Source organism: Sminthopsis crassicaudata, chromosome 2 (genome assembly GCF_048593235.1).
Source record: "Sminthopsis crassicaudata isolate SCR6 chromosome 2, ASM4859323v1, whole genome shotgun sequence".
Taxonomy (NCBI): Eukaryota; Metazoa; Chordata; class Mammalia; order Dasyuromorphia; family Dasyuridae; genus Sminthopsis; species Sminthopsis crassicaudata.
The window spans coordinates 395,338,336-395,363,309 of NC_133618.1; the positions used below are offsets into that span (position 1 = coordinate 395,338,336).

The 24,974-nt window shown below is 34.2% G+C and overlaps 1 protein-coding gene across 1 annotated transcript in view; it reads right to left on the minus strand.

The window, feature by feature from the left end:
- Positions 1 to 24,974, minus strand: part of PRELID2 (PRELI domain containing 2) — an 83,600-nt gene that overhangs the window by 19,277 nt on the left and 39,349 nt on the right. Inside the window, exon 5 of the mRNA XM_074291712.1 lies at positions 12,623 to 12,728. Coding sequence (XP_074147813.1) covers positions 12,623 to 12,728 — 106 coding nt within the window. The remainder of the gene's footprint in view (positions 1 to 12,622; positions 12,729 to 24,974) is intronic.

Here is a 24,974-nt window from a genome sequence, read left to right on the forward strand (position 1 = left end):
GAATCCAGTCAAATGGGAGCCATAGTGAACAAGAGTTCTTTTGTCTTTCCTCCAAACTGAGGAGTCTTCATTTCTTCCTTAGCACTGTATCTAATTCAAGTTTCTGGCAACCTGTCACTAGAAGTTAGTCTAAAGAGAGAAGCCAAGAACATATTGGTACATGGAGGACTCTGGAACAACTATACCCAGAAGAGTACAGAAAAAAACCAGGGAAGCCAATTATGATATCTCAGTTAACCCAAACTCAGATAATCAGCTTACAAACAAGAATCAGGGATCTTAAAAATCCTCTGTCATTTACCACCTGTCTTTGTTATAAGTCCCATATGCAAAATTCCTTGTAAGTGACTGTTCTGAGATACTCAGATGCCTTTTCCCCAGCCCCATAAAACTAAGTGTCTGAAAGCATCAAGACTACAATGCATCATGTGTGCTCCAACAAGGAGACAAATCTCTGATCAATAACATACCCATAGATCAAATAACCTCTGTCATTTCATAACCCACAAAAGTAGTCTCAAATTTCAAGCTATTTTAAATCAGCATTACCAGGACTATAGCTTCTAATTTCATTTTTGGCTTGACTCTATTCTCTTTTAAAAACCTATAGATAATTCACATAGAATAATAAAGAATTGTAAGTAGCATAAATTCCATTCTTTTTAGCTTTGAAATTAGCAAAAAAAAAAAAAAAAGAGTAGGAAAATTAACATAGAAAACTAACAGCTGGGGTGGAATCTTTTTCCCCCAAAAAACTGATAAGCTCTCATTGAACATCTATCATGAAAGACATGAAAAAAAGCTGGTAGTATTATAAGCTCTATGAGATGAAGAGAGGATGTCTTCTTTACATTTTACAAGGTATGTAGTTCAAGGTCATATGCATACCCAATAAATATCAAATGAGGATGATGGGATGAGTGTCATATTATGTATCTATTTCTAATTCCCTTCACACTTGACACCTGTAAATTTGCTCTGTAATTTTCTAACATATGCATGTTATCATTATCAGCACTTTCATTTTAGCCCTCTACTTTCTCTCATATATTATTTCCCCAAATCTCTGATTCATAAAATGGTTCTTTATTCTCATCATCCAGACTAATCACCTGGCCCAATCTCTAAATCCTAATCCTTGAAGTTCTAAATTTTCCTCTGAATCCACCCAGTTGTCATCCTCTAGTCTAACATTGAACATCTTCTTACCCCACTTTTGTCTTCTGTCAGAATCAAGTTCTTTCCTTTTCCTTTTCTTTTCCTTTCCTTTTCAGTCCCCAGCTGTGCCCATTTTGATCCTTGCTGAAATCACTGAAGACTCAAATCATTTCCCTCACTTGCTCAGCCAAGAGTCCAGAAGGATAAAGCATTTTCTCATTCTCTTAGACTTCTTTCCTCTAGGACCTAGCACAATTTTAAAACATTTCTGAAATGAATGAGGTCCCCAGAACCAGAGTGTTTTCTCCCTAAATAGCTGAAAAGCTACAAAAAAGTAAGGCCTATATTACATAGTGGGAAGAGTGGACTTCTTTTTTATCATCATCATTTTTAATTATTCCCACAAAATTATGATTTCAATTCCTTTTAATATTATCATCTCCAATTCTCACTATCCTCTCTTAATTTTAAAGAATAAACCTGTTCAGAAGATGTAAGGGCACTACAAAAATTTAACATAAATTGATAGAGTCAGGATGCTGGTTAAAAGGAGGAGGAGAGACAACAAGCATAGAATTTGGAATTTAGAAGGAACCTTAAAGAGCATCTAGTCCAAATCTCCTTATTTTACCAAGGCACAAAGACCCAACAAATTAAAGTATTTTATTCAAGGTCAGGCAAAAAATAAATAGAAAAATCAGAACTAGAACCTAGATCTTATGATCCTCAGTGAAGTGTTTTTTACACAATATCATGGTGAAGAAAGATGGTAAACAATTTTAACAGCCAGTGTTTCTGATAAAGACTTCATGTCTAAAACACATAGAGAATAACAATACAAGTCATTCCCCAACTGATAAATACTAAAAGGACATGGAAGGTGAAAAAAATGCTCTAGATCACTATTGAATAGAGAAATGCAAATTACAACTACTCTGAGATACCACCTCATTGGCTAAAATGACAGAAAAAGATAATGATAAATATGGGAGGGAATGTGGGAAAACTGGGGCACTAAGGCATTGTTGGTAACACTAAATTGATCCAACATTCTGAAGAAAAATTTGGAACCATGCTGAAAGGCTACAAAATTATGTATACCTCTGATCCAGTAATGTCATTACTGAGTCTGTATCCCAAAGAAATCATAAAAAGGGGGAAAGAACTTACATGTTCAAAAATGTTTGTGGCAGCTATTTTGTGGTGGCAAGGAATTGGAAATTATAGGGATATTCTTCAACTAGAGAATGGATGAACTTCTGGTATACAAATGTTCATTTCAGAAAAACCTGGAAAAATTTCTATGAACTTTGATGCTGAGTGAAGTGAGCAAAATCAGGAGAACATTGTACACAGTAATGGCAACATCGTGTGATGATCAACCTTGATAGACTTAGCTCCTCTCAGCAATACAGTGATCCAAGATAATTCGAATAAACTTGTGAAGAAAAATGACATGTACCTTTAGAGAAAAAGCTATGGAAACTAAACTCAGATTGAAGCATACTATTTGCACTATTTTTTTTCTTTCTCACAGAAAGAAGAAAAATGTAGAACTCAAAATTTTATAAAAAATAATATTGAAAACTGTATTTACATGTAATTGGAAAAAATAAAATGCGATTAAAGGGAGAAAATGCCATGTTGAATCATTCTGACCACTAACCCTTGCAAGAGAAATGGATCAGCTCATCTTGGGTCTTTAAGAATCATTCCTTATCATTTCAGTTAAAGGATTAGCTTTACACTTTTCAAATAAGTTTCATCAAATATTGCAGCTCAGAATTTTGATGATCTGATTTATGAGATTCTTGAAAGTATTACAGATAAACCAAATCTATGCAACTGGGATGAAGTCAAATGAGTCATTGAGGGACCTCTGACTCCTTAGCTTCATTCACGGAACAGCAGGTGTTAATTTAAGTTCAGTAGAAGAAAAAAGATATCCTGTCACAGAATACTCATTTTCAGAAAGAAACCTTCCTCATTTTCAATTTTAAAGGATACATTTGCCCAAAAAATATAATCTAAGGGCACCAATCTATAATGATTATGGCAAGACAGGCCATTGTGGCAAAGGGATGTGTGTGATCATGGGCACCACTATTTTCTTTTAATTTTAAAAAGAAAATTGACCAGGAAAAAAATCATTAAAGTCAAAAGTCTTTGCATTATTCTCATCATAGCTAAGATCTGAAAATAAAATAGACCAATCCATTTCAGTTCTCAATAGTGGACTTGAAATTGCCCTTGGTAAGAGATTGCCAATTTATTAAGCATGGGTAAAGCTCCTGAAAAGTTTTATCATCAGAGGTGACTTTACAGCCCAGAAATCAACTCTTTAAAATTGGAGAAAGAGTATATATTTCATCAGTACTGTCAAGTAATCTCAGCCAGATGAAGAATCCTGAAAGGTTTGCTTCATGAAAATAAGAAGGGGGTGGGGGAGAGATTCCCCTGATATATAGAAGTTACCTTACAACATTGCAGTTCTTTATGTCAAATATATTTGCAATATTTATTTGTTCCTTCAAATGGCAGGTTTTGGGGGGGTTCCCCTCACATATATAGTGGATTTTTCTATGCAGATGCTTGTAAAAAAATGCTTATACACAATGAAACATATTTATAGATATTATCTACTGAAATAAAAGGTCTTTTTGCTAAAATACAAACTGACATTTAGAGTTGTTTTGTTAAATGAGTCTTCAAAAAACTACAGACCCATGGCAATTCCAGAAGTGAAAAGTATGTAGCTAAGATCCCTTTCATACTGAATAATTCATCTCTATGATAAAAGAATTTAATGTGATACATTTTTATTAAAGAATTGGTAAACCAATTGGAAAAATATTACCAAATTAGAGTGGGAAGGCATTCCTTGCCCAAATTGGCTTCAATAAAATAATAAGTTGTTACTGTATAGAAAGCAACATGCCCAAATCTCTTTGGAGGCAACTTGTCTAGACTACTATTCACATTCCTGGAATCTGTCTCACCATTACCATTAGTGTGCCATCATTCCATCCCTACAGTACAAAGGCACACATGCAGGCACTGTCCCCTTCCCATGTCTTAGGTATGGGGTAGGAAAATAATGATAGGCTAATAATCTGTCATAGCTTCTTCTGATCTTATTGAGAGAAGCTTTATTATTCATTTAAGCTTCCTGGAGTCTCATTCGGGCTAAGGAAATGTTACTGAAGCATAGAAAGGACTTGCTGGGCTTTTTCAATTATATTAGAAATGCTATGACCCCACCGAATTGTATGAGTTTGGGCAAAGAGTGATGTGCAAATGACTTGAGACAAGCAGTAATTTCATGACAATGGACATAATGCTTCTTTTGACACTAGACTGACACTGAACATCTGACCATCATGTGAAAAGGAACTGACCTGCCTTCCCCACCCAATTAAAGAACTAATTAGTTCTTTCTAATTAAATGGTGGATTACATGCAATGTACATACATTTCATTTCTCTCTTCTTAAGAATGGATATTTCTCGAAGAAAATGTGCAAAGACTCACAAAGCACTCTTCAATGATTGTTCAAGTTACATGTTGTTGGGAAGAAGTCAAAGTGTTTCAAGGATCACTCAAGTCAATAGTGAGCCAGGATCAGTCGTGCCAAAACACAAAGGAAAGTATGCTTGAAAATGAAAAAGCAACGCCAAGAACTGACAGACTACAAAACAACCTAATTAAATACTCCCAAAACTAAGACCTACATAGTAACCTAGCAGCTGGAAGGATTGTCACTTATTCTTCTGCCGTGTGACACAGACTTCTTTAAGTTAGAAGAACTAGCAAAAAGACTAGTTTAAAAAATCTGTCAATCACTGCTATGAAAAGCAAAACAAAACATTTGTCCTTGACAAGATAATATAAAGGACTAAAGAAGGGAGGCTAAGAGAAAGATATATAGATATAGATATAGATATAGATCTATATATATATATATATATATATATATATATATATTTTCCCTCAGAACTAACAATCTTCATCAGACTAGAAAACAACCACCCAAAAATGTTTTGGGGATTATTTTTTACTTACCTCTGATGAGCATATAAGTATTATCCCCATTGAAAAAATAATGAACTCTGAAAAAATAGTGATACAGAGAAGTAAAATTGTTCCAGAATTACCAAATTACAATACTTCTTTTTTTTTTTTTTTTTTTTCCCCCCTGAGGTTGGGATTAAGTGACCTGCCCAGGATCACACAGATAGGACGTGTTAAGTGTCTGAGACCAGATTTGAACTCGAGTCCTCCTGAATTCAGGGCTGGTGCTCTATCCACTGCGTCACCTAGATGCCCCCCAAATTACAATACTTCCCAAAAGGAGAAAGATTATTGCAAAAAGACTTTGCATCATGCCATATGTCACAAAGGTTATGAAACATTCAAGAGGTAGAAATCTAGTCATCTAGAAACTCACCCAATTTAAAGCCCATTGAAAAACCTATAGATTAATCAATAATGTAACATGCTATCCACCTCCACATAAAAGATGATGGACCCTAAATACAAATTAAAGTATGTTTTCTTCACATTCTTACTTTCCTTGATTATTTTTATATAGTCGATGCAGGAATTAATTTTGTAAGACTATACATATTTGTAATGGGTTTTGATTTTCTTGCCTTTTCAATTGGAAGGGGGAGGGAAAGAATTTGGAACTAGAAACTTAAAAAACTGAATTTTTTTAAAAGGAAAAATTTATGGGTTGTAATCAAAGCTAGGCTTGGGCTGCTTATCAAAGGTACATACTATGCAATGTGATCAAAGTGTGGATAATGGCAAAGAATTTAAGAATGAAATGAAATTTATGAATGCAATGTCAAATCTTCAAAAACAAATGATTGCCTTAAAAGGAAAATATGTTGAAGATTTAAAGGTGTGGTTTTTAAATAAAGACAATGCATAATATCTACTGTATAAGCCAATAAACATAATTATTTTACTTTGTCTCAAGAAATTTCACATAGAGTTGTGAAGTGATCCAGGCATTCTGGAGAGCAATATGGACCTATTCCCAAAGGACAATAAAACTGTGCATACCCTTTGATCCAGCGGTGTCACTACTGAGTCTGTAACCCAAAGAAACAATAAAGGAATGGAAAGAACCCACATGTAAAAAAATATTTGTGGCAGCTCTTTTTTTTGCAGTGGCAAGGAATTGGAAATTATGAAGATATCTATCAATTGGGGAATAACTACATAAGTTATGAATGAAATGGAAAATTAAAATTCTATAAGAAATGATGAGGAGACTGATTTCAGAAAGCCTGGAAAGACTTCTATGAACTGATGCTAAATGAAGTGAGTGGAATCGGGAGAACATTGTGCACAATAACAGTAACATTATGTGATCAACTGTGATAGAATTGACTCTTCTTAGCAATGCAGTGATCCAAGGCAATTTCAATAGGCCTGGAATGGAAAATACCACCTACATTCAGAGGGAGAACTGTTGAAACTAAAATCATAGCACCTTTTTATTGTAGTTCTTTGCTTTTTCTTTCTTGAGTTTCTTTCATAACACTTCTTTCCATATTTTTATAGAAATATGTTTAAAATGATCCTACATATATAACCTATATCAAATTGTTTGCTATCTTGGGTGTAAAGGGGTAAGAGTTTAAGAGAAGGAAGGAGAAAAAATTGAGGACTCAAGATCTTATGAAAATGAATGTTGAGAACTATCTTTACATGTATTTGGAAAAATAAAATACTATTAAGAAAGAAAGAGATTTTACAAAGCACACTGTTACTCTGAGTCTGTTTCTTCATATACAAAACGAGAGGGTTGAACCAGATGTTCTCTAAGGTCCCTTACAGTTCTCACATAGTGATTTCACAAGCTGCTGAATTCAGTCTCTTTCTACTTCAGTTTCCCTCTTAATACAATGGAAATAATGATGGGGTCTTGACAATAGAGGGGGTGGAATAACTTAAATTATTTTAGCACATGCTGCAAATGTATTTCACTAACCTAATTTTTTTTACTAAATAAATGCTACATAAATGCAAAATGAGATCTCCATATTTCTCACATCTTTCCTAGTCTCTAAGTGCTCAGAAACACTGAACTAAAAAAAGAACAGTAGTGTTAGGAAAAAAATAATAATTTTCAAATTCCTTATTGGTAGCAACACTTGAATAAATAGAAAATTATTAGAAATTACTTCTTAGTTCATAAACTCTAGATTGACTGTTAGGAACAGATTCCTACAATAATAGACACCTAAGCTATTTTGTGAGTTTCTTTAAAGTTATATTTTATGAATTTGGAAACACATCTTTCAAGAAACTAAGATTTCATTGGTACAGGTTTTCCCATGATTGACATCCCTTCTACTGATGTCATTTCATAACTTACTAAATCAGTTTCCAACTTTTATAAGTATGAGAAATCTTTTTTAATGTGAAACATCTTGTGGATTCCCATATGATAACAGTTGTACTATTACATTGGCTGAGAAAATAACATGATGAAAAAAGCTATTGTAAATTCAGTAATATGTAGACAATTTTGTTTTTCTCAATTACAAAAGCATCTACATATATTTGAAAAAAGTTAATATATACCTGCTATACACACATACACCACACACCTAGTATTTATTTTGTATATAACTGGGATAAAATTTTGTATATAATTGGTATGTACATATCATACCAACAAAACCCGACCACCATGAAAAGAAATACCATGGGATTTTTTTCCTGGTATTTAGTAAGTACTTAATAAATACTTGCTGATTGACTGGTTGATTGGTTGATTGTAGGGAGCTTAGTGAGAAAATACCACCAATTCAAATATACAACTCACTTATAACCTTAGCTTCTAAAAGGGCTCCTAACTTGGGGTCTATGAACATTTTAATTTTTTTTATCTGTACTTCAATATAATTGATTTGTGCTCTAACCTGTAGGTTTTAATTTGTGTATTCAAAAACATGATTCTAAAACATATTATGCTTCACCAAGCTGCCAATATGGTCTATGAAGGGAAAGGAAAAGACTATGTGTCAGGCACTTTGCTAAGCATTTTAAAGCTGTTACTTCATTTAAACCTCAACTACCACGAGGTAGGTATTATTATTATTATCTTTTTATTTTATAGTGGAGGAACTGAGGCAAATGGAGGTTAAGCAACTTATCCAGCTATTAAGTCTGAGGCTATAATTGAACTTATGCCTTTCTGACTCCAAGCCCAGCACCACCTAGATGTTTCATGTGCCCATGAGGGTTACCCGGGACACAGAGCCAGTAGAAGTCAGCAGTGATTCTTGAAGCCAGCTTACTCTGATTCCAAATTGGACCTCCCTTTCACTACAACCATGATGCTTCTCAGAAAAGCATATATATGTGATATTATTTTTGTAGCCTCTAGATGTTTATATATTCCTTTTTGAAGAGGACCAATGATATCACCATATGACATCCTGACTCATACATGAATTGGATTTAAATGAGGCAGAGTTGCACAAAATCCTCACTGTCTCTTCAAGAATCATCAAAGTCCAACAGAAAAACAAAAGTCAAGGTGATTGGCAAGGCCTGGGATGCAATGGGTGACGTTGGTATATTCAGTATCTGACCAAGCTCTAACTGTTCCACAGCACCTGCTTTCACCATTGGAATAAATTGTTCTCATCCAAGCATTCTACTGGAGGAAGTCTTCACATTCTTGCAGAAGACTTCCTCCTTATGAATATATCTGTGCTTAACTCCCCCTGTTTGGGGGAAGTGGAGAGGGATGAAAAAGGAAAAAAAAAGAATAAAGTAAAAAAACATACAATAGAGAAAAAAGAACAAAGAAAGCAAAGACAGAGACTAATGAATATAATTTCTTCTACTATTTTACATCCTTTCTTGAATTTGCTATATATTTTGAATCCTCCCTGATGTTCTGCTGGGCACATGACAATTCTGTGCCCTTTTCAAATCATCCCAAATAAAGCTACCAGATTAACATTCCTCAAGTACAAGACCTGACTGTCACTCCCAAAACACACACAAACATATATGAGCACACATCACACACCCAAGCTCCAACAGTTCCTTATCATTCCTTATTACCAGTGGGATCAAAAGCAAACTCCTCTGTTTGGCATTTAAAGCTCTTCAAAACTTAGCCCCATACTGCTTTTTCTTTCTAATACACTTTACTTTTCCTCCATGCCCTATACCAAATCTTCTTAAGCCATGGGTTGCAATCCCATATGGGGTCACATAACTGAATGTGGGGGTCACAAAGTAAGAATTCTTATCAGTAAATGTTTGAAAATTTCCCAGGAAAAAAGGGGAAAAGTGGGAAAAGTTTTAGAAGTCCTGGTATATATAATGCAGAAAAACTGTCCTTCATATTATTCTTCATCACTAAATTTTATTTCCTGTCTTATTTGCCTTCTTGAAAATCCTGGTTTCCTTCAAGACATAACTCTACCTCTTCTATTGGAGACTTATCCTCATTCCTCTTTGATGGTAATGACCTACCCTATAGATGACCCTGTATCCTCTTTTTCATGTATTTTTATAGGCCTATAAATGTACATATTTTTTCCTTCATGGGATGTATTACTTCCTGAATTCAGGAACTTGCTGACTGGTTAAATTTTGTCTTTGTATCTCAAGCACCACCAGGCACAATACTTAACACTTAGTAGAATCTTAATAAAAAAATTAAATTGATGGTTGAGGTAAGTATTACAAGTATAATTAAGCCCATTGTGTAGATAAGGGAACAGACTCATGAAGGCTACATAACTTTCCCAGAGTCACACAGGTAACAGATATCAAAACTGGGTTATTAATGCAAATCTTCTGCCTCTAGGGTTCTGAACCCTCTACTATAATATAATTGCTTATTTGTTGAGTGCTTACTGTATGAAAAGGTACTGCTTCAAGATATTAAAGCAAATAGAACACCCCCTAAAAAGCTTCCAAACTAAACAAAAGCCATTCAATAAATAAATTAAAAGAAAGTAAAATATGAACAAGAGAAAAGCTATACTAGTTTCTAAGACATCATGAATCATGAAGAACACAGAAATTTATTTGAAAACATCAATCTATTTGAGAACATTACTTTAAAGTTTTAAAACCATTCAAAAATTATTATAGTCTTATCGATCAGAAACAGTGAGGAGTATATTGGTGATTCTATTTTCTTCCATTCATTCGACAAGTATTCAGAGAATGTCTGGTCTGTATTCAGCACTATATTAGAAACTGGGAAGGATAATAATATAAATAAAAAGTGATCCCTGCTTTCTAGTTTAGTCAAATTTTGGAGACAAGACACAAATACTTGAAAAATTAAACAATATAATTATATGTTCAATATCTGAAGATAATTGATGGAAGTTGCAGGAAGGAAATATAACTATAGATAGATAAATAGTAGGAAAAGACTTCCTAGCCCTTGAGATGGACTTTGAAGACTAGGCAAGTTCTAAATGAACAGAAAAAAAATGGAGAAAATAATAAGTAGGCGCTGTGGATAGAGCACCAGCCTTGAATTCAGGAGGACCCGAGCTCAAATTTGGTCTCAGACACTTAACACTTCAACCCTAGCTGTGTGAACCTGGGCAAGTCACTTAACCCCAGCCCTAGGGGAAAAAAAGTAGAATGGGAATAAAACTAGCAAAGACAAAGAGACAAAATGACATGAAAATGACATAGAAAGTCTGTCTCAAGGATAGAAAGATTTGCATTCAGTCCTGAATCTGGAAAATGTGACTGTGGGCAAGTCACTTATTCTCTCAGAGACTTTTTAGTCTCATTACCCCATTTTGCTCTTTAAAATTATTGAAGATGGGGCAGTTAGGTGGCATAGTAGAGTACCAGCCCTGAAATCAGGAGGACCTGAGTTCAAATTTGGCCTCAGACACTTAACACTTCCTAGCTGTGTGACCCTGGGAAAGTCACTTAACCCCAATTGTCTCAGCAAAAAAATAATAAAATAAAATAATTGAGGACACCTCCTCTCACCTAAGTTCTTATTTATGTAAGCCAAAGCTATCAATATTTACCATATTAAAAATTAAAATATCTTATTATTGTAAAAATACTTTTCACTTTGACTCCTTATAGGGGTTTTGGGTAAGCTAGGTAATCCACTGGACAATGTTGGACCTAAAGTCATTAAGACATGAGTTTCAAATCTGGCTTCAGATATTTACTTGTTGTATAGAACCCTGGGCAAATCATATATATATATTGAACAAAACAATAATAAAAGGGTTTTGACAGCCTCCCCCAACCATATTTTGACAACTACTATTCTTTGTTGTTCAATAATTTCAATAATGTCCTATTCTTCATGACAAAATCTGAGGGGTTTTCTTGGCAAAAGTACTGTAGTAGGGGCAGCTAGGTGGCACAGGGAATAGAGCACTAGCATTGGAATCAGGACTAGCTGAGTTTAAATCTAGCCTCAAACACTTAGCTGCCCAAGTTTGGGCAAGTCATTTAACCCTGATTACCTCAATTAGAAAAAAAAAATAGGGCCAGTTAGATGGCACAGCCCTTCAGTCAGGAGGAGCTGAGTTCAAAATCTAGATACTTACACAAACTAGCTATGTGACCCTGGACAAGTCACAATCTCAGTATCTTTGCAAAAAAAAAAATTCACTTTAAAAAAAATTATACAAAGACACTATAGTAGTTTGCTTTTTCCTTTACCAGCTCACTTTAAAAATGAAGACACTGAGGCAAACAGGAGGTAAATGATTTGCCCATAGTCACGTAGTCTGATGCTGGATTTGAACTCAGGAAGATGAATCTTCTTAATTCCTAGTCCATTGCTCTATCCACTATACCACCTAGCTACTCTAGAAAACTCTTTAAAATTATAAACTGAAAAGATGTCTGTCTACAATGATAGTGGTATTTTCCTTACCTCATACCAATGAAACCAAAGATCAAGTCACTACCCGATATCTGTGGATGAATTTCAGGGGATCCATGAATATGGGCAGAATAAAGGTTTTACTTTTACTTTAATATAATTCATTTTTCTTGTAATTCCATATATTTTCTTTATATATTTAAAAGCATTATTCTGAAAAGGGATCTACAATATTCATAAGAGTCCCAAATGTAAAGCATGACCAAAAAAAAAGATCAAGAATCCTCAGTGTAGAAGCACTAGAATGCAAGCCATGTTGGAAGACTATTCTAGTCTGAATTAAGCAAAGAGTTACTGTTTTTAATTAAGGAAATTAAATTGAACAGCTACATAGTTTGATTTATATCAAGAAGCAAGGAGAAAAGATGAGATTTTTTTTCTAGCCTGGACTTTTTCAGTCAATTCCAAAGCTCACAGAATGCATGGAATCCAAAGTGAAATTATCAGAATGAATAGTTTTTTAAAGAGACCCGAATAAGACTTCAGCAAAGTAGGAATGCCAGTGATTAGAAGGAGGAAGAGAAATAAGCTTACCTTCTGGGCACCCTGCTTTAGAAAAGTACGGGCAAAAGTCTCTAATATGCAGTTGAGAAATCCTGCCCCAGTGATTGATATTTTGCCTCTTTGTATGAATTCTGTCCTGCAATAGAACATATCCTTCAGATGTAATTTTAGTTCTCTGTAAAAGATGATACAAATTTTCAATAAATTAAAAGATTTATTTATTCTTTACTGTATTGAATAACAGCTTTTTTTCTCCACCTTCCTTTGTCTTCTGATTCTGTCATGGATGCAAGACACCCCAATACATAAAATGAAGTGTAAAAACCCTAGGAGGATATTAACCTATTACTGCACAGATAGTGAATTTTTTCAAGTTTGGATACTGGCTGAGGAAAATTGGGTTAAGTTGTATATTTAGGACAGACTTAATGGCACTTTTGTTCTTTTATACACTTTACTACCGTTTCCTACTTGAGCCAAAAGGCCCTTAGTCCAAAATTCCAGGGAGCTGAAACTATATACATAGTGGTTCCACACAGAGGGACATGACTGGCCCTGGAAATTTACAGATGAGAATGTTTCAGAGGTCCCTGTCCAAGGTCTTGAGAGCAATCTGTGTAGTAAGTAATAAATTTACAAAGTCAGCTATGGTGATTCAGACTAGGCTCTCCATACCTACCTTTCCCCCAACCCTTTTTTCATTCTCTCAATCAATTATACTGTTCAAGATCATAAAGCAAAGGTTTGAATATAGAGTCAAGGTAAGATTTTGTCTATCAGCTAAAATAGTGGAAAATCCAAAGTAGGGGAAAGAAGAGGAGAAATGTTAGAAAATTTTTGTTTTAAATTTTTGAGAAGGAAAGAAAAAAGATAAGCAGTTGTATACCTACTATGTGGCAGGAACTGTGCTAAGTGCTTTCACAAATATCAAATCATTTTATCCTTTCAACAACTCCATGAGACAGGTGCTATTATTGTCTCCATTTTTAAACTGAGGTAAACATAAACAAATGAGATTAATTGATTTACTCAGGGTCACACAACTAGTACATCTTGAGATCAGATTTGAATTTGTCTTCCTGACTCCTAGCTTACACTCTCTCCCACTGTGCCTGTATATATGGCCTTATATTTTGCTATAAAAAAAAAAAACAACAACTAAGGCACTGATGAATTTACAGATCTTCAAAAAAGCATCTTGGGTTAACAGAAATGAATTGGTAACATAAGGAATGAAAGATTACGATTCTCTTGAGCCATTTAGACTCGCTTCTCCCCAAAATTTTATTTTCAATCAAAAGAGGTAGAAGGGGATATTTGTAGCTTTTTCTCTCCTTTAACATGGATAAGAGATAAAATAAAAGGCACATTTTCTGGTAATGTGCATTCATAGTGAAGGCATTTCTGGTAACCTCTTGGATCCAAAAAGCTTTGTTATCGTGGTCTAAATTGTCCCTATAAGCCCTGGATTGGACTCTTTCCACAGAAAACAACAGCCTATGCATTCTGATTCGTAAGGCAAAAGAAAAACATTCAAAACTCCCCTCTCTCTCACACACACACACAAACAGAGAGAGAGAGAGAGAGAGAGAGAGAGAGAGAGAGAGAGAGAGAGAGAGAGAGAGGAGAGAGGGGATCAATTTATCTAAATATTCAGAATGCTTGCATAGACTAAGTAAGGTTCCTTCTATCTCTCATGCCTAAATCCATTTAAAATCATTTGTGTAAAATTATATTCTTGAGACACTAATCTTTTCCTTCCTTGATTAGAGATTGTGAACAAAGAACTTTACATACATTTCGATATTTGAAATGAAAAGGTGAACATTCTTATAGTTTGAAGGAGGCCAGAGTCCTAAAAGTAGATAGATTTAAGTTAGGGATTAATGGAATTCTCCCTTACATTATAATCTAACTAAAAATTTCCTACAGTCATTTAAAGCAGAAATCTTCTGATAAATGTCTTCAGAACCCACCCACATATCACAGAACAACAGGGTTCAAAAGAGAAGTTATACCCTTGTCATAGGACAGGTTTTTTTTTAAGAACTAAAAGGCAAGGGCAGCTAAATGGTACAGTGGATAGGATACGGTCCTGAAGTCAGGAGAAGGTGAGGCCAAATCTGGACTCAGATACTTACACTTACTAGGTAAGTCACTTAACCCCAATTGCCTCATAAAAAAAAAAAAAAACTAAAAAGCAAGAAATTCCAAGCTTTCTCTCAATAATTCATCCCAGTGTCTAACAACCCTGATTAGCAATTTTTGTATTATACTAAATTGTTAATGCTATGATTTATATAAATGAAGTACAGAATTCAGTAATTTAGAAATATTGTAAAAAAAAAACAAAAACAAAATTCAAAGGCATTTAACATCTAGAATGCAGAATATAAGAAAACATTCTAATATCCGTATTTTTTCTTATTTAGGTGCTATAACCAGTCTAGCTCTTCCAAAAAGCAGTATGAAAAGTCCTGAAACATCTTATCATCTGCATTAGATGTGTGGAGAATTGGGTAATAAAATGGTACAGGAGAACATATTATGAATCCTGTTATTTCTTGCTACATGACTGTAGCCATCTATCTCATCAATGAAACTCAAGTTACTTTCTGAGTCACACAAATGGCTCTGTGACCATGAGCAACAACTTAAGAATATAAGTCGCAGGAAAGGCACCTACTTTTGTATACAGTTTCTTCACTTTGAAGTTCCCTGTTTCCCTGAAATCACAGGTCCCACATGGGGAAAAAAAAAAAACAATGGACAAATACCTGTTGCCTCATATAAGGCAAATTTGATAGTTATGATATTTGTGTCTTTTTCCTCAGAGAGCTCATAAGTACTATTTGAGATTTTTTTTTGAGGTGGAGAAGGGGAGCTCTCTTTTTTTGGCTAGGCAATCGAAGCTAAGTAACCTAACCAGGGTCACATATCTAGTAAAGGTATTAAACGTCTGAGGCTACATTTGAACTCAAATCCTCCTGATTAGAGGATCAATGCACTAGTTCTACACTCACCATCTAGCTGTCCCAAAGAAATTGCTTTCTAAGTTGTGATTTTTTTCTTGTTTTTTTTTTTTTAATATGAGCTACTACTCTTATTATTATATGTCCACTTATTTCATTCTGCCTTCACTAAAGATTGTATTGGAGTTCATCATCAAATATTCTGTAAGAGAACTTCATATACATATTGATTCAAAAGCCCTTATGTATCTTTTCTGCAAAGAAGCACAACCTTTAATTTACCTTATATTTAAGTCTTTTATTGAATCATCTCTTACCTTTCTTTTCTCTATGCTGGCCAAAACTAGTTATTTTAACCTATTCTCCTTTGTCTCCTTCCCAATCTCCTTCCCCCACTATTTCATTACTCAATTCTCCATACACCTAATGCAGATAATAAGATGATTCAAGTCTTTTCACACTGCCTTTTAGAAGAGCTAGGCTGATCACAGTACCTAAATAAAAAACTAATATGTGCTGATTATAAAGAGTATCTTCTTATATTATGCATTCTAGATGTTAAATGCCTTTGAATTGTTTTTGTTTTGTTTTGTTTTTTAGTATATCTCTAAATTGCTCAATTTTGATCAATTTATTATCCACTGAGGCAACGTGATATGATGGATAGAGAGCTGGCTCTGAAGCCAGAAAGCCCTATGTTTAAATTTGGACTTGATACATACTGACAAGGTGACCATGAGCAATTCATTAAAACATAAACTGAAAAAAAAAAAAAAAAGCAGCACATATCTACATAGCTAGATGGAGTTCTCTCACCTGGGAATTACCTGTATCACTGAAATCACAGATCTTTATTCATTATTATCCATATAAAAGAAGAAAAAAAGGAAATTTTAAAATATCTGTTAGCACACATCATGACATGCAATTAGATGGACAGTTCATTGAATTAGTTTACATATGAGCAAGGAGTCAATCACTACAGTCCTCGTGAAAGAATACCTGACCTTGCCAGCTTCCCTGCTATTGAATTCTTCAGACTCCCAGACATTATTAACTGCTTTGCTAATGTACCCTAAGGTTTCTGGGCCTCCTTATCCAGTCTTGTCTACAACTGAACCCCCACCACTTTTGATATACTCTCTTCCAAATAGAATGTGAGTGCCTGAAAGCTTTTCAATGTATATCCCCAGCACCTAGCACTTTGTGAATGAATATATACATAGATAAATGATAACAAATGTAGATATATAACATGTGTTATACATATGTATTTGTACATATATAAACTATAACATTTAATATGAAAAAAAAATCGAATTAAAGAACAGTCTGGAATCATTAAAAGTACTAAGACAATTAACCAAAAACATTACAGCTCAACTTCTTCCTGTTTTCCAACTCTGGGTCCAATGGTCAAAAGTCAAATTATAAAAGGTTGAGGAGGGAGGGGTTGATGAGAAGTAAAACCAGTGAAAGTAAACAACCTACAGAGGAAGTGACATCGGACCTTGATCAGTCTCATACCGGTCAACTTTTAAGTTTAAAAGAGACCTAAACATGTTTTCAGTCATTGGAGAAGGTTTTCTTGGACTCAAAGATGCCTCTCTATCTCCTATACCACACTGCCCCTGAGGGGAACAAACTGACCAGTCACCAATAATGTACAAGTGTAATGATGGGGGGGGGGGGGGAAATAAGGGCAGATTTGAAGATAAGAGATTAGGTTGGATAGGGCAGGATTTCAGAGGAAATAGAAGGGATGACACAAGTGAAAAATATAACCTGATTTAGGAGAAAAGATTATTTCAAGCAGGGGGAATGATTAAATATGTTGGGAGGTTTTGAAGTGTCAAGTAGCAAAGATGAGGGAGCTTACAATGCATGGCCTCAATTTTTCAATAAGAGGTAAAGTCACCTGCAGTGAGATACAAGGATAGAAATGGCCCTGAGAGCTTGAAAGCCTGTTCAACAGTCAATCAGAGATGAATAAAAAGGAGTACCATACAAAACCCATGTAAACTACCACCAACTTAACTTTATAGAACTTCCTTCTATTGGGGTTTTTTCCTATGATCTACTTCTATAGTTTACCAAGGTTATCCTTAGCCCTTATTATAAAATACTGTCTCACATGCTATTCTTTAATGTGTACAAAGATTTGTTTATCTAAGTCACTAATGATTGATGAACTTGAAAACCTTCAAATGTAAACATCCTGAGGACAAGAATGTTTTCCTATTTTTGGTTTCCAGTATTTGGGTTTTCCCAGTGCCTTAACACTTCAGATACCTAAAAAATAAAATATTTGCTGAGTTGAGTTATTTTCATTAAATGAATGCATATGAAATACGGTCCATGTCAGATTTTCTCCTTTCTTCTTTGGAAAATACCTCTGCATTCATGCTGCTGGATTTAGTAGGGAGCAGTCTTCACCTGGCTGATCAATGAACAATGCAGTAAGAGCTACAAAATTTTACTGACAAGTCTAATTCCATTTGGTCTTTGTATCTGAAACACATCTATATTTTTTTTCTTTAAGATTGATGTAATTAATTATGTAACACATGAGAGCAAAGAAAAAACAGAATAATCCAAGTTCTACAAACTGCTTGTTATACCACAGGGTAAAATTAACCTCCCCTTGTCTCAGCTTCATTTGGTTACAATTGTGCTTCTATCTCTTTCTGTGGAGGACAAAAAGTTCACAGAAAATATTGATTGCCATTTAATCCCTGGAGTACATAGCTACGTATCCTGCGTTCCTGAAATGGCAGTCATAGGGAGAGCAATGTCTATTAACGAGATCCCACCACTGAATTATTGACTGGTTAAGTATGGCAAATCTGGTCTAATTGTTTTCATGATGGGAGTTCAATTAAAGTGCCTTTGATAAAAAGAGACAGAGAGAGAGAGAGAGAGAGAGAGAGAGAGAGAGAGAGAGAGAGAGAGAGAGAGAGAGAGAGAAAGAGAAAGAAAGAGAGAAAGAGCCGGTTCCTATTCAAATTAAACCCATTAAGTGAATTTAAAACATTTTTGGGTTTTGTTTTGTTTTTTTTGTTTGGTTTTTTTTTTTTTTTTTTTTTTTTGGAACCAAGTAAGGAAGTCTCCTCCAAAGACAGACCACATTATTCTACAATTGAAGGGGTTGTTTGTAATACTGAGATGTTAAGTGGGTTATCTCTGGTTCATCAGATAAAGGATCTGAATGCAGTTCTTCCTGAGTCTTACGTTAACCATCTAGTACACCATACCACCTCTACCTGCCTATATTTCCATTATTTAAAGCAAAACCTGTAAAGATTCTCTCATCTCATTTACTCAATAGCTACAAAAAGTAAAGAAAGCCCTGGGCAAGGCATTGTAAGGGACTATTTACATACTCTAACTTTCTACAGCATAATGGGCAAAGTACTGATCTGGAGTTCTAGCTGTGACAACTGCCAGTTGTATGGCCTTTGGCATGTCACTTGACTGAGTTTCAGTTTCCTTATTTGTAAAATAGAAAAAATAATACGTACATTACCTACCTCACTCAGTTGTTATGAGAAAAGCAATTTAGAAACTTTAAAATGCTTTAGAAATATCATTACTACATAAAATGTATTTTTGTGGCAAGACAACATTGCAACAACTGGTTGTGAGTATGGAAAGGAGAGGTTAAAAAAAAAAGGATGGGAGGAAACCATAAGAATAGGAATGGATCATAGAAGTTGAGCAGACCTAATCCTGTCTGATACTTACATTGCCAGTAAATGGTCATAAATCCAAAGGATTCCTCCCCTTCTCCAGAAGAAAAATTCAGAGAAAAAAAAAAACACCGTGGCTCCCTAAATAACCATTTATTTGGTTTATGACATGCCATTCATAGTCCCTTTCCTCAAATATGCAAAATTTATTTTAAAAAATACCTAACAACTTGTATGTCCTCTACAAAGATTGCATAGCTCATTATTCCACCATATACACACCTTAAATCTTTCAAACTATATACTTCTATTCTTTAACACCAATATAAGAATTATGCCAAATAATTATTATAAACTATTATAACTATATTATAAATTTCATAGATACTAAGAAAGATAAAAAAGATAAATGAATTAAGATCTGTAACCTTAATGAGGTTGCAATCTAGGGTTTGGATGCAGGTTCACTCAAATATAAAAATAAGTAACCCAAGAAACAAAAGAAACAAAAAAAAAGTTTTCTAAACACTGAAATTTTAGTTTTTCCTCTTGGGAACTAATTGTCTCTAGAAACATAGAAGTTGTCATATTAAAATAATCCAATTGACAATCTATCCCAAAATACTGCCTTTAGCAATATTCTAGACTAGATACTTCAGGAAAATGAGAAAGAAAAGAAAGAGAAAAGCACTCCATCTCCGGTGCAATATCATATACAAGAGAGATAACCATTCCTCTTTCTTCATTTCAATTAATAATAAACCTAAGTTTTGAAGTAGAATTTTTTTTAACCTTGGACATTTTTATCTCTGAGCTAGCATAATGTGTGTTATTGTGGAAAGAATTCCAGATCAGGAGTCAAAAGATGTACATTCCAGAACTAGTTCTACTACTGACAGATTGTGTTCCCTCAAGAAAAATCATTTCACTTCTCTGTGCCTCAGTTCCCACATCGGTAAAATAAGCAGTTTAGGTTACATAATCTCTAAAGTCTCTTCTAGTCTTAAATTAAATCAAACAGCAATTTATTATCTTAATGAATTCATATTTGTATAGTGCTTCACTTTTTACAAAATGTTTTATTTTATTTTTCAATTATCAAGCATTCATTGTCTTTTTTCCCAACTGAAAAAAGCAAAAGAAAACCCCACAAAGTACTTTCTATACAAGTTCCCTTTGCAAAGTAAAATCTGTACCTATAATATTCATGATTCCATAAATTTTTATTGATGGGAGAGAGGGAAAGTAGAATTTACTAAAGAGATTCAGGCAATCAAATTTCATTTTAGTTTTAATAGGTAAAACGAAATGTCTTTTCCTGTTCACAGTCTTGAATGGAAGAACCAGGCATTGATGAATTAGTAATTTGTCAAACAAAAAAACAAATACACATAGCAGCCCCCTCTGACTACTCACAATCTACTTATCAGGCACATTGGCCCCTTTGGCAATCTGGTGAAACCAATGAGTGTCTTCTCATAATATTTTAAAATATTTAATATAATATACATAGGATTCCAACTACACTAAAATACAGTTATTAAGACTTTAAAGAATATAAAACCTTATGACTTGAGTCCTCCATTTTCATTATATGCTGCTAATATACATACATAATGTCTCTGTTGGGACAAGGCAAGAATCCCTAGGACCAGCAGGGAGCTTAGTATTGAGATAATACTCAGATCCCAAGTACCAGGAAGTACTAAAGGATCACTATTAGGAAAGGGGGGAGAGAAAAGGGGAAAGAGAGAAGGAGATTCCCAAGTAATACTTTAATAGCAAATATTTTAAAGAAAGCAATGTGCTTTTTTAAATTATGAATTTTAATAAGTGAAAGAGTGGGAATGATTGAAGGGGTATCTTTCAGAGGAGATGGGATGGAATGGGATTAGCTTAAACAAGTAGTCTCAGTAATATTTAAGTATATAGAAGATGATCTGAAAGAACTAAAGGGTCAATGGATTAGAGGTCACACAGTATAAATGATGAGTAGAGTTTTGTAAAGAAAGGCACAACCAACAGATTATAATTTATTGCCTTTCATCTTTCAAAAGATCATACCTCCTGCCATTCCAACAAGTGTATTATCAAATCATTTTCCTGGTGTAACTCCATGTTCTCCAACTCTCCCTATTTCCTCCCTACTTCCATCAAAATTTACTTGCTCTGTATGCCAGTACTTACTTCCCTTACAGCCCAGGAAAGAAAAGTGTTATCTTCAAATCAGAAAGACCTGAATTCAAATCCTGCTTCAGACACATATTAGCTATATAAGTCTGGGCTAAGTCATTTAACTGCTCTCAGACTCATTCTCCTTATATGTAAAAGATGACTAAACATGATGTTTTTCTAAATCTAAATCTGTATTTCTAGGATCCATTAATGGTACCAGTTGATTTTAATTATACTTCAATTGCTATAAAAGCAAAGATGAAAAATTATACACTTCAAGCTTCCCCACCCCTCCAGGAGGTTATGATATAATAGGGAAGACTGAAATTCAATAAATACATTCAACATAAAACACTTGTGGTAAGAGCAAAGGAAAAACCCAGAGAAAAATACCCCAGAAAAAAAATATTTCAATGGAGAAAGAAAATAATTTTACTTGATTCAAAAGAATCAATTTTGGGTATGTGGAATGACATTTATGAATGCAAAGAGACAAGAGGAAGCAGAATGAGACTGAGGAAGAGCTAGCAGTCCAGTATGGCCAGGCACTAAAGTGCCTTTTTTAATTTCCTTCATAGTAAGTATAGTAGCATGAAATTCAGTTGGAAAGGTTGGTTAGATAATCTGAAGATCTGGAGAGGTTTTAAGAGAAGATAAAGGGAACAAAAATTTATTAAGGGCCTACAATGTGCCAGACATTGTATTTAGTGTTTGAAAATACATTCTCACTTTTCTTCTCACAATGTTGAATTCCAGACAAAGAAGTTTAGAGTCACTGAAGCTTATTATTCCTTCCCTACTTAAAGACTTGTATATTTTCACAATACCTTTCTTTCTATGCCATGCCTTTAATTCAAAAGGCTGAATCAAATAATGGAAATTCCAAGTACCTGATATATTCAACTGTTTCTCCCTTTATTAATAGGGTGAGCCCTAGGGAAAAATTCCCTGAACCTGTAAGATTTTATTCAATTGAATAAAATTATCAATAACATCTTTCTATGGTACTTTATGATTTTTCAAACACTTCCCCAAAACAATGTGCTGAGGAAGATAGCAGAATTATCATAATCCACTTTTACAGATGAGGATAATAATATTGGAACTCAAATTGGTAAACAGACTTGCTCGGTCACATACCTAGGAAACATCAGTATTGGAATTGAGAATGACTTTTGGGGGCCAGACATGGGAATAAGACCACAACTACACACAATTCAATATTATCTGGATCATAAAACTAATAGTCACTGGCACATTTATAAGCAGCTTTCTTAAAAGCTTAGGAAGTCATAACAGCTGGTTCCTATCAGACATGGATAGGTCTAACTCAAAACTTGGGAGGAGCAAAAAGCATTGGTTTTCTTCTCAATCACCTTAAACAAGGGGCTGTTGCTTTGTTTCTAGAGCAAAAGAGAGAATGCATTAAGGACAGCCATTGAATTTCTTCTCAATGCTACAGCATGTTTTACAATTTGTGTTCTGAGTATGGATGTGTATCAAAAGTGTCAGCAGTGGATTCCAGCATCTGAAATTACTTCAAATGCTGCTGTAAATGCATAGTAGGAAACTGAACTCTGCTGCTCAATTTTGCTTTCTCGCTTTTTTTAGCTACCAATATTAACATTGATTACAAAACTGACAATGTAGTCACCAGATGCTGATTCTCAACATGATTGAGGACTGTGATTCTGTTCCTAAGTGTAGCAGCATTATGCTCATATTTTTACTATCTGAAGGAGTTTCAAGCTACTGCATGTAAAATCAACACCTTGGTTTAAAAAAAGTATTGCTGATATAGGGAAGAGAAAAGGGAGGAAGCCTTTCTATTCAGCCCCCCACTTTCTATTATAAAGTCTAAGTATCATCTATCAAAACCTACAAAGAAAGACTGTATGATATTGGCACTAATCAGAATCACTTAAAATCTTCCTCTTTATCCTGTGTTTCTTTCTTATCTATTGTTACCAGTTATACATTCCCTTTTACTCATATTAAAAAGTACCATTGCTTGACTTCTCTAAACTTTTCAAAAGGGCATTTTATTTCCTGGCAGAGCAGGGACATGTGAATAGTTTACATGTTATACAAGTAAAATAAAATGTTAAAACTCATTGAATTAACAAACCTAGCAGACTAGACTATTCCGCCTTAGGAATCAGTTTCATTAATATTTCAGGATTCTAAAAAGTTAAATATTCAAGACAATGATCCAAAAATCACGGTGACAACATTAAGGTGTCATACATTTTTAAAAATTTTCTACAATTATCTTGTGACATAAGTAAAATAAATATTATTATTCCCATTTTTCAGAAGCAGAAACTGAGTAAAAGATTAAATTATTTTTTGAGACATCATCATAATAGCTAGCATTTATATAGCTCCTCAAGATTTCTCTATCATCTTACATATATTTTCTCATTTGAGTCTTACCACAACTCCTCTATGGTGGGTATAATTATCTTCATTTTATAAATGAAGAAGCCAAGACTGAGAAAAGTGACTTACCGAAGATGAGAAAGCTAGTAAATACCTGAAATGGAATTCAAATTTAGGTCTACCTGAGAAAATGTATTTGTTTTGCATAAAGCAAATTTGCATACATATAAATATACTTTTAACATTTAAAATCACTTTTTAAATCTGTATTGTCATCTTAATTCAGATGACATATTCCCTTAAAAATGTTAAATTTGGAGAATGAGCTATACTGACTACAATAAAAATGTCTCCATCTTTGATATAGCTCCAAACAGTGATATTTGGACTATTCACATGTAAAGTGTTTCACAGAAAGTTAGTGGCCCAGCTAAAACCAAAAGTCAGATCAGTATAGAGTTGACATCATTGTCAACATGTTAAGGATGTTGTCTGAAGGCTTCTCCAATTGGTCAGGGCTATAATATTTAATGCTAATTGACCTGCAAAATATATACTTGTTCTTTGCATGTTTACCTGTGCTCAACTTTTGCTTCCTTCTTCTGATCAGTAAGCTATCAGTATACTGCCACTTGCCTACTGGCAACATACTCAGTATTCCTCATGGACAAAGATCCCAATGACAGCCAAACTAAAATAGGGAAGAAAACACAACATAAGATATTAAATATATCATAGGTCTCATAATTTTTTTGGGGGGCCCCTCACTTTCATGGCCCTGGCTACACAGGTAAATACTAATCTCAATGACTATGAAAATAGGGTCAGATGAATAATTCTGCTTAGCAGAAGAGCAAAAAGAAAGAAAATATAACCTCATTTCAAATGTGAAACCTTGTAAATAGCAGCTCTTGTCAGAACATGAAGATAGCCAATCTGAGTATGGTACTTTTCCAGGAGGCTAAAATTCTTTATCAGATAAATTATCACTCATCTAACATAGGGCAGTAAATTCCTTGCAGAAAGAAGACAGATTCTTAATGTTCTCTTCAACTCCCAAATTCCAAGGATTTGAGGATACCAGTTAGATATCTCAGACCTTTTAAAAGTACAATGAACTTTTAACCTATGTTAGACATTTTGGGGTTTTTTTCTACACACATT